We start from the raw sequence: 11127 nt of genomic DNA on the forward strand, positions 1-11127 counted from the left end.
ATGGTCTATCCCCCCCCCTTTGAAATCGTTCTTAATTGTCAGAAAATAAGCATCAAACAATTTGATTCCATGCAAATCAAGCTTAATCATTTTGTGAAAAAACTGTAGCTATTTTTACATTGGTGCAAGTAATTAAGTCCGTATTGCAAAAAAATAAAAAAATAAATAGAAAAAACAACAACAACCCCCTGAGGACGTTGTTCCTTCGCCCTGTCCAGTTTGTTTTATTTCGTGTGTTTGTTTGTTTTGACTTTGTATTTTGCAGTCCTTTAAAAAAACATATTTCCATTTGTGGTTGTAAGCAAACGTAAAGAGCAGGAATGTTTGTTGTTGTTTTTTCCAGATCCTCAAATCCACTCTGGAGCAGGGAGATCAAAAACTATTCGAATCCCTTGGGAATCTGCGCTGGGAAGAAAGAGACCAGAGGAGGAGGAGACGATCATGGGATGTGGGAGTGGTGGGAATGTTTGAATGGAATGGCTGCTTCCAAAACCAGAGGACACCAGGCTGAGTGAGTGGTGAAATTGCACCCTCTGCAGGCACAAATGTTGTACTACAGATTTACCCCAAATTAACCGCCTGTGATTGATAAGTTTCTAACTTACCCAGGTAAATTAACAATACAGTGGTCCCTCTACTTACGAACTTAATTCGTTCGGTGACCAGGTTCTTGAGTAGAAAAGTTTGAAAGAAGAAGCATTTTTTCCCCATAGGAATCAATGTAAAAGCAAATAATTTGTCCGATTGGGGAAACCACAGGGAGGGTGGAGGCCCTGTTTCCTCCCAGGAGATTCCTAGAGAGGCCCCATGGAGGCTTCTCCCCACCTTTTCTGGCCTGTTTCCTCCCAGGAGATTCCTAGAGAGACCCCACGGAGGCTTCTCCCCACCTTTTCAGGCCCTGTTTCCTCCCAGGAGATTATTAGAGAGGCCACACGGAGGCTTCTCCCCACCTTTTCTGGCCCTGTTTCCTCCCAGGAGATTCCTAGAGAGGCCCCACGGAGGCTTCTCCCTGCCTTTTCTGGCCCTGTTTCCTCCTAGGATATTCCTAGAGAGGCCCCACGGAGGCTTCTCCCCACCTTTTCAGGCCCTGTTTCCTCCCAGGAGATTATTAGAGAGGCCACACGGAGGCTTCTCCCCACCTTTTTGGGCCCTGTTTCCTCCCAGGAGATTCCTAGAGAGGCCCCACGGAGGCTTCTCCCTGCCTTTTCCGGTTACAGTTTATGGTGTGCCCCTTCATCCTAGTATTGTGTGACAGAGAAAATAATCTCTCCCATGCATGATTTTATACATTTTGATCGAATCACCCCTTAAATGCCGTCTTTCAAGGCTGAAGAGTCCAAGGCGTTGCAACCTGGTTTCCTGAGGGTGGGGCTCCATTGCCTTGATCATTCCTGTTGCCCTTTTTTGCACCTTTCCCAGTTCCATTCTATCCTTCTTGAGATGCAGTGACCAGAACTGTACACAATACTCCAAGTGTGGTCTCCCCATCGATTTGTACAGAGGCAATACAACACTTACCGACTTATTTTCGATTCCCTTCCTAATCATGCCAACCATGGAATTTGCTTTTTTTTTTTTTACTGTTGCTGCACACTGGGTTGACCTCTTTATTGAGCTGTCCACCAAAACCCCAAGATCCCTTTCTTGGGTTGTCTCAGAAAACTTGGTCCCCATCAGTTGGTAGGTATAATTGGGGTTCTTTGCCCCGATTCTAGCGGTGGCTCTGGAGCTGGGCCACGAATCCAGATCCGGCATGGAAATGAGATCCCACCTTCAGCAAGATCTATTTGCTCCTTGTAGGGCAGGTTCAGCAGACCCCTGGAGACCCAAGTTGGGGAGATGTTGGCTACACCTGATGATGTGATCTTCTCGGCTCCTCTCGTTTTTCCAAGCTCGGAGTTTCCTCTTGATTTTCCTCTTGCCAAAAGTGTAGATGTCCATCAAAAACACGAGGGACACGCCGTACATCGCTAGGATTCCAGCTTTGAGCGTCTCATACGTCTCGGGGGACCTCATCACGGAAAGCATAATCCGGGCACCTCCGACGATGCGCAGCCCCAGGAAGAGAGCCACAAAGACAATGTCCACCACGTCGCCCGCCAAGGTGTGGTAGTTACCGCTGTCTCGGAGGAACCAACGCATTTGCAGAAACGGGTTGGTGATCTCGCTGATGAAGACGATGGCACTGATTTCGGGGCCCGACTTGCCGCTGTCCAGGACCAGGGACATGCCGGCCATGCTCAGCAGGTGGTGGCAGAGCATCAGGTCATCCTCGTGGTCCAAAAGAGCACACCAGCAGAAGTCGAAGATGAAATAGCCCAGGGACAGACAGAGGACAAACTCCTGGAGCGTCGTGTTTGGGTGGCCTAGAAACAGGGTAGATTTTTTTTAAAAAAGAAAGAAAAGTGTTTTAGTGCTAATTTAAGTCCCATTGGGATTGGGCAGAATAGAAGTTGAATTAATAATAATAATAATAATAATAATAATAATAATAATAATAATAATAAATGAAATGAAATGCAGCATATCATATTGTGTTGTGAGCCGCCCCGAGTCCACGGAAAGGGGTGGCATACAAATCTAAAAAATAAATAAATAAATAAATAAATAAATAAATAAATAAATAATAAATAATAAATAAATAAATATCAATCCCGTTTGCTGTGTATTATTGTTTTTCTGAATTAATAATAATAATAATAATAATAATAATAATAATAATAATAAATGAAATGTAGTATATCAATCCCGTTTGCTGTGTATTACTGTTTTTTGTGAAAATAATAATAATAATAATAATAAATGCAGCATATCAATCTCATTTGCTCTGTATTACTGTTTTTTGTGAATAAAATACTACTACTACTACTACTACTACTACTACTAATAATAATAATAATAATAATAATAATCAGCCCTACATGGCAATGGACCAGATTACCTCCGGAACCGCCTGCTACCGCACGAATCCCAGCGACCAATAAGGTCCCACAGAGTTGGCCTTCTCCGGGTCCCGTCGACTAAACAATGTCGTTTGGCGGACCCCAGGGGAAGAGCCTTCTCTGTGGCGGCCCCGGTCCTCTGGAACCAACTCCCCCCGGAGATTAGAACTGACCCCACCCTCCCTGTCTTTCGTAAACTACTCAAGACTCATTTATACCGCCAGGCATGGGGGAGTTAAGATATTCCTTCCCCCTAGGCCATTACAAGTTATGCATGGTATGTTTGTGTGTATGTTTGGTTTTATAATAGGGGTTTTTAGTTGTTTTTTATTATTGGATTGTACATGTTGTGTTTATTATTGTTGTTAGCCGCCCCGAGTCTACGGAGAGGGGCGGCATACAAATCCAATAAATTATTATTAATTATTATTAATTATCATCATCATAATCATAATCCATTTTGCTGGAATGCGTGTGTGCACATCCCAGGGAGATTTTGTTTCTGCTTCAAGTATTGGAAGTTTCCCCCCCACCATTCAAATGCTACATTTTTAAACCTGGTTTAACGTTGAGCCTTGTGTGACATCTTGAAGCTTTAATACATTTGCCAGTTAAGGTTTGATCATACATTCCTTTTACCTCCTGCCTCCGTTGTGCAAAGCAAATTATGGGTGGGGGAACGGCATCAAACATCACAGCTAGGAATCAAAATGTTTCAGTCTAGACTTTAAAAAACCCCTTTTAAAAATGACACCAGGGCAGCGAGTGACACCTATACGCCAGCGAGTTTGCCATACATTGAGTTCCATTCTCGGCGGGGATTCGACATTTCTTTCCTTAACGTTTAACTGCGCTAAGAAAAGGTTTGTTTTAATCATTGGTTGTGCAAGCCATAACTGGCTGGGTTTTACCAACTTGCTGAGCGGCAGCTTATAATTTGACAAATTGCAGTGTTCGGTTTTAAACAGTGCATCAAAGGGGGGAAACCATGTTTTCCACACTGTAACTATTGGCTTTCTATAGTGCAGCACGCCAAGCAAACCCACATTATTGCTTGTTGTAAGCTACCAGGAGTATTTATTTATTTATTTATTTTATTCTTTGTCCAATGTACAATACATATGGAATGAAATAGACATTAAGTAATATATAAAAAGATAGAAAGTAAGAAAGAAGAGAAGTAGATGGGAAGGAAAGAATATATATGATATAAGGGATAAGAAAAGACAATTGGACAGGGGACGATAGGCGCATCAGTGCACTTATGTACGCCCCTTACTGGCCTCTTAGGAACCTGGAGAGGTCAATCGTGGAGAGTCTAAGGGAGAAATGTTGGGGGTTGGGGGTTGACACTATTGAGTCCGGTAATGAGTTCCACGCTTCGATAACTCGATTGTTAAAGTCATATTTTTTACAGTCGAGCTTGGGGCGATTAATATTAAGTTTCTAGCTGTTGCATGCTCTTGTGTTGTTGCGGTTGAAGCTGAAGTAGTCGTTGACCGGAAGGACGTTGCAGCGTATGATCTTGTGGGCAATACTTAGATCATGTTTTAGGCGCCGCAGTTCTAAACTTTCAAGACCCAGGATAGTTAGTCTATTTTCGTAGGGTATTCTGTTTCTAAGTATCTAAGGCAGGACTCTGATAAGAAGTATTATTTTTTAATTTTAGATATACTGTATATAGAACCTCTAGTAATTACAGGATAAATTGATACTGCATTAATTAATCTAATGTAGAAATGAAAGTTTGAATTAAGATGGGCATAATAGAGAATTTGATATTGTTTATACTGACGTAATGTAATTTTTGAGTGTAAGGTGGGGGGAAAGGTTGTTGTTTTTTGAGGTTTTCTTCATTTGATAATATTATATAAGTTCTATAGAATGTTTTTTTAATGGAAGAAAATAAGCCTCCATTGAATGATTAATAGGAAAAGAATTTTTTTATACAGTGTTCCCTCGATTTTCGCGGGTTCGAACTTCGCGAAAAGTCTATACCACGGTTTTTAAAAAAATATTAATTAAAAAATACTTTGCGGTTTTTCCCCTATACCACGGTTTTTCCTGCTTGATGATGTCATATACCATCACCAAACCTTCGTCCACCTTTAATAAATATTTTTTTAAATAAACTTTAATAAAGAAACATGGTGAGTAATAATCTAAATGGTTGCTAAGGGAATGGGAAATTGCAATTTAGGGGTTTAAAGTGTTAAGGGAAGGCTTGTGATACTGTTCATAGCCAAAAATAGTGTACAGTGATCCCTCGATTTTCGCGATCTCGTTCTTCGCGAAACGCTATATCGCGATTTTTCCCACCCAATGACGTCACTCTCTTCCTTCCTCATCTTTCTTTCTCTCTTTCTCTATCTTGCTTCTTCCTCTCTCACACTCTCTTCCTCCCTCTCTCATCTCTTTCTTTCCTTCTCTCTCTTTCTCTATCTCTCCCCCTCTTGCTGGTGGGCGGCGGGCGGGCGGGCGGGCGAGCGGGGGCATCAGTGAGGAAGACCCAGGGAAGGTTCCTTCGGCTGCCCAGCAGCTGATCTGCTCGGCAGCGCGGTAGCAGCGAGGAGCCGAATCGGGGTTTCCCCTTTGCGTGGGTGGCGGGGAAACCCCGATCTTCGTCTGCTCGCTGCTGCTGCGCTACCGAGCAGATCAGCTGCTGGGCGGCGGAAGGAACCTTCCCTGGGTCTTCCCCGTCGCCCACTCAAACTCCACCATCTGCGCATGCGCGGCCATGAAAAAAAAGGGCGCGCATGCGCAGATGGTGTTTTTACTTCCGCAACCCTACATCGCGAAAAATCGATTATCGCGAGGGGTCTTGGAACGGAACCCTCGCGATAATCGAGGGATCACTGTATTTACTTCCGCATCTCTACTTTGCGGAAATTCAACTTTCGCGGGCAGTCTTGGAACGCATCCCCCGCGAAAATCGAGGGAACACTGTATATTATTTATTTTAAGAATGGTTTTAGTGTTTGTGTTGTTTTAGTGTTTTTGTGTTGCTTTTTATTCTATGTTGGAGAAAAATAAAATTTCTATTTGGGAAAAAAAAATTCTCTTTCTGCAAAAACCCTGTGTAGATCACGACCCCTCCAGCTGGTCTCACATTCCTGATTCTCTTTCCCCTTCTTACTCTTAATTCTCCCTGTAAACATATCGAGTTGTTCTATGGCAAAAGGGCAAAATGCCACAGCTTACTATTAATTTGTAATTCTCTTCAAAATACAGGATATTATTCTTGGTGCTGTTGTTTAGCTGTTTATCGCCCCTTGGAGTAATTGCAGGGCTTCCACATTGCAAATAATGAACAGGGCTTGTAAAGGCTGCCCCTGTTGTATGGGGCAGAGAGCCAAAAGCTTAAAATAAGACTTTCCTCCGAGGAATTATTTGACCCACAAGGCTGGCAGGTGTTGGCTTGAAAAGGGTTCAAGATCTAATCCCAGCAGAGGAGAGCTAAACGAAAGGCGGGAGAGGGCCTTTGAGGACACAATGCAGGAGGCGACACCCAGACCAGCAAAACAGGGTCCACATCTAAGCCAAGAGGTGAAGACCAGAAGCAATGAATGAGACAGAGAGATGGAAAAAATGGATGATGAAAAAGAAATGAAAGAGAAAGAAAGAAAAAAGAGAAAGAAAGAAAATGGAAGGAAGGAAAGAAGGAATAGAGGGAGGGAGAAAAAGAAAGAATGAAGGAACAGCCAGAAGGGAGGAAGAAAAGGGAGGGAGGGAGGGAGAAAATGGGGAGAAAGAACAGAAGGAGGAAGGAAGGAAAGGAAGGCAGGAAAAAGCAAAAAGCAAAATGGAAAGAAAGAACTGAGAGATGGAGGGAGAAAAAAAGAATGAAAGAACAGCCAGAAGGGAAGGAGGAATGAAGAAAAGGGAGGGCGAGAGGGAAAAGAAGGGAAGAAAGAACAGAAGGAGGTAGGATGGAAAGAAGGAAGGAAGAAAAAAAAGAAAAATGGAAGGAAGGAAGAAACTGAGGGAGAGAGAAAAAAAGAAAAAACAAAAGAACAGCCAGAAGGAAGGGAGGAAGGACGAAAAGAGGGAGGGAGGAAAAAGAAAAGAAGAGAACAGAAGGTGGGAGGAAGGAAGGAAAGGAAGGAAGGAAAGAACGAAAAATGAAGGAAGAGAAAGAAAGAAAATGGAAGGAAGGAATTGAGGGAAGGAGAAAAAAGAAAATGAAAGAACAGACAGAAGGGAGGGAGGAAGGAAGGGAAAAAAGAGGGAGGGAGAAAAAAGAAGGGAAGAAAGAATAGGAGGAGGTAAGAAGGAAAGGAAGGAAGGAAGTAAAGGAGGAAGGAAGGAAGGAAGGAAGAAGAAGACAAGCACTCACCTTGCCTCACATGCTTTTGGTATGTCCTGGAGTACACTGTTTTCATTTTGCAGAAGGACGTTTCTAGTCCTTATGACTGAAACTGGGTTGGCCACTCTATTAGCGAAAGGCTCAAAAATTCCATAAGCAACCACCACCTCTCTCAAACATTATATAAAGTGCTGGATAATAAAGAGCTCTTTGTTGGTGGCTGATTTTATACCTGCCAACATTTTGCTTATTTATTTAATTCGACTTCGATGCTGCCCAATCCCTCGAGACTTATTGTCATCTCATCATCAAAATATGGTGCGTCAAGGGGGTGACCTCCAACCCCCCCTGCCCTTCTCTGAAACTCCCGGGATTCGTGCTTCAGAAGTGACAAAAAATATTCTTGCAGGGCAAGTCAAACCCGTCCCTGGCTGTATGCTACCCACCTGCAATTTGTAAAGAAATCTCAGTACTTAACTGCGTCACTAAAGCCTGCATAATGCAGTGAGTAACAGGAGGTTCAAGGGTTCCGAATGCAACACTGAAATCCCTGTTTACAATCCACCTTGCTGAGAAGCCTGCGATCACTGGTTGTGATCGCTGTGTTTGCAAGATTGTGGGGAATAGAACACTTGAAATCTCCTGATGCTTCGAACAATGAATAAATGGAACGACTTGCCTCCAGAAATTGTGGAAGTTCCAACACTGGAGCAAGCAAGTAGAATGCATGGCTGCAAAGCTAGAGGTATAACAAGCAGGAAGAAGGAGATTGCAATCCTGCAGTATAGAGTGCTGGTGAGACCACATTTGGAATACTGTGTCCAGTTCTGGAGACCTCACTTACAAAAAGATATTGATAAAACTGAACGGGTCCAAAGATGGGCTACAAAAATGGTGGAAGGTCTTAAGCCTAAAACTTATCCGGAAAGACTTCATGAACTCAATCTGTCTAGTCTGGAGGACAGAAGGGAAAGGGGGGGACATGATTGAAACATTTAAATATGTTAAAGGGTTAAATAAGGTTCAGGAGAGAAGTGTTTTTAATAGGAAAGTGAACACAAGAACAAGGGGGCACAATCTGAAGTTAGTTGAGGGAAAGATCAGAAGCAACATGAGAAAATATTATTTGACTGAAACAGTAGTATATGCTTGGAACAAATTTCTAGCAGACATGGTTGGTCAATCCACAGTAACTGAATTGCCCGGGATAAACATAGACCCATCCTAAGATAAAATACAAGAAATAGTATAAAGGGCAGACTAGATGGACCAGGAGGTCTTTTTCTGCCTTCAATCTTCTATGTTTCTATGTTTAAGAAGTTTCTATGTTTAACTTATAGAACAAGGCCACCACAAGCCATTTGAGCCTGGCTGCAGAGACCCCCATGGACAATCCATGGAGTCTCCAGCAGATGAACTGGACCTAAAGGACTTCTAACTAACTATTTTGCACTCATCAAGGAGAGCTTTAATTATGGGAACAGGTGAGAAGCTGTTGAAGAAGAAAGGAAAAAAAGTGGGAGGTTTGTCTATACCAGGTAGAGCCGTGTTGCTCGGTGGATCGTTGCTGTAGAAGTCATATGAGCTGGGCAGAAGATGAAAATAAAATGGAAGGCGGCCCATTGATAGCTGATAATGTGCAGGAGGAGAACTTGTGGCGATCAAAGAGGTCACCTGGATTAGGAGAAGCAGGGACAAAATGGGCAAGAAGGAAAAGAGTGGGAACCTTAGCTTACGAAGTTCGTAATTACACCCTTGAAAATGTCCAAAGATATTTCACCAGAAGAGCCCTTCACTCCTCCACTCGAAACAGAATATCCTACGAAAATAGACTAACAATCCTGGGCCTAGAAAGCCTAGAACTAGAGCGCCTAAAACACGATTTGAGTATTGCCCACAAGATCATATGCTGCAACGTCCTACCGGTCAATGACTACTTCAGCTTCAACCGCAACAACACAAGAGCACGCAACAGATTTAAACTTAATACGAACCGCTCCAAACTTGACTGTAAAAAATATGATTTCAACAATCGAGTTGTCGAAGCGTGGAACTCATTACCGGACTCAATTGTGTCAACCCGTAACCCCCAACACTTCTCCCTTAGACTCTCCACGATTGACCTCTCCAGGTTCCTAAGAGGCCAGTAAGGGGCGTACATATGTGCACTGGTGTGCCTTTCGTCCCCTGTCCAATTGTCTTTCCTTTCTCTCACTTATCATATATATTTTCTTTCTTTCATATATCCTCTCCTCTAAGTTCACTTTACCCTTATATATATTACTACATGTCTATTTTTCTTCCTATGTATTTGTGTATTGGATGAATGAATGAATGAATGAATGAATGAATGAATGAATGAATGAATGAATGAATGAATGAATGAATTTAAAGCTTAGGAGGATCATCCGACATTCCTCGCCTTCCTCCCTGATCCCTGGATCATAACACAAGCCAACTTCTGAGCACAAGAATCGTATGATGTTTGAGAACCCAACGAAACCTTCAGCGGTGCCAAACTGGAGGAACCACATCTGAACCTGTGGCTTGAAGCATAGAGGCGTTATACGAGGGTTATCCGGAGAGTAAGGATACAAGGCATGTAGCTCTCGTGGGGAATATTCGCAGGGGAAGTTGGCATTACTATCGTGTAGTAGGAAGCCAGCGGAACACAGTGAGCTGTGCCAGGGGTCAGTAGATCATCGACTGGTATTGTGGCAGAAACATAGAAGATTGACAGCAGAAAAAGACCTCATGGTCCATCTAGTGGATGGATCTATGTTTCAGGCATGTTTCAATTCAATGACTGTGGATTTGCCAACCACGTCTGCTGGAAGTTTGTTCCAAGGATCTGCTACTCTTTCAGTCAAATAATATTTTCTCACCTTGCTTCTGATCTTTCCCCCCAACTAACCTCAGATTGTGCCCCCTTGTTCTTGTGTTCACTTTCCTATTAAAAACACTTCTCTCCTGAACCTTATTTAACCCTTTAACATATTTAAATGTTTCGACCATGTCCCCCCTTTTCCTTCTGTCCTCCAGACTATTATTATTATTATTGTTGTTGTTGTTGTTGTTATTATTATTATTAATTAGATTTGTATGCTGCCCCTCTCTGAGAACTCGGGACATATTGAGTCCATGAAGTCTTTCCTGATCAGTTTTATGCTTAAGACTTTCCACCATTTTTGTAGCCCGTCTTTGGACCCGTTCAATTTTATCAATATCTTTTTTTAGGTAAGGTCTGGTGAAGGTTAGAGATGAGCGTCTTCATTCCATTTCCCTCCAAGGGCAAAGTGCGCGCTGTAATTCGCTACTTGGATGCTAAGGGCATGAACGCTGCTGCGATGGGGTCCCAAGATACTTAATGCACAGAATCGACAGAGTCGGTGCCGCCCGAGAATTCATTGACCGTTTCGAGATTGAAGATGAGACTTTTTTCAACTGTCGAATGACAGGAGATGAAACTTGGACTTATCTCCAGACCCCAGAGAGCAAACGTCAATCAATGCAGTGGCGTCATATCCATTCTCCTTCAGCCCAAAAATTCATCTCCAACCTTCCCCACAACATCAGTGCACAACAGAACACAGTGCACTGTGGAAGAGGCTGATCCATTATCCCAGTCTGATCCCCCTTGCTTCTTCCAATATATTGGTGGGATTTCGCTCGCGCCTTCCTACCTGCATGAGTCAGCGGCCAGGGACCATCAACGAAGACGATGTAGCCAGAAATGAAAGTGACCATCGAGCCGTGTAACAACGTCACCATTCGGCAGCTCCATTCTGTGCCACGATGCCTGTTGCGATACCAAAACCCCCAGTAGATAAAAAGCCAAGCCAGGGAGCTACTGATGACCTGGAGAAGGATGGGCGACAT

The 11127-nt window shown here is 43.1% G+C and overlaps 1 protein-coding gene across 1 annotated transcript; it reads right to left on the reverse strand.

Annotated features, from left to right (window-relative positions):
* Nucleotides 1-1773: 1773 nt before the first annotated feature.
* On the reverse strand, nucleotides 1774-11127 carry LOC139174684 (TLC domain-containing protein 5-like). Its single transcript, XM_070765197.1, has 2 exons — nucleotides 10932-11127; nucleotides 1774-2366 (listed from the first exon to the last, which is right to left on the reverse strand). Exons 1-2 carry the CDS (start codon nucleotides 11125-11127, stop codon nucleotides 1774-1776), a joined length of 789 nt encoding a protein of 262 aa, XP_070621298.1.

Source organism: Erythrolamprus reginae, chromosome 12 (assembly GCF_031021105.1).
Source record: "Erythrolamprus reginae isolate rEryReg1 chromosome 12, rEryReg1.hap1, whole genome shotgun sequence".
Taxonomy (NCBI): domain Eukaryota; kingdom Metazoa; phylum Chordata; class Lepidosauria; order Squamata; family Dipsadidae; genus Erythrolamprus; species Erythrolamprus reginae.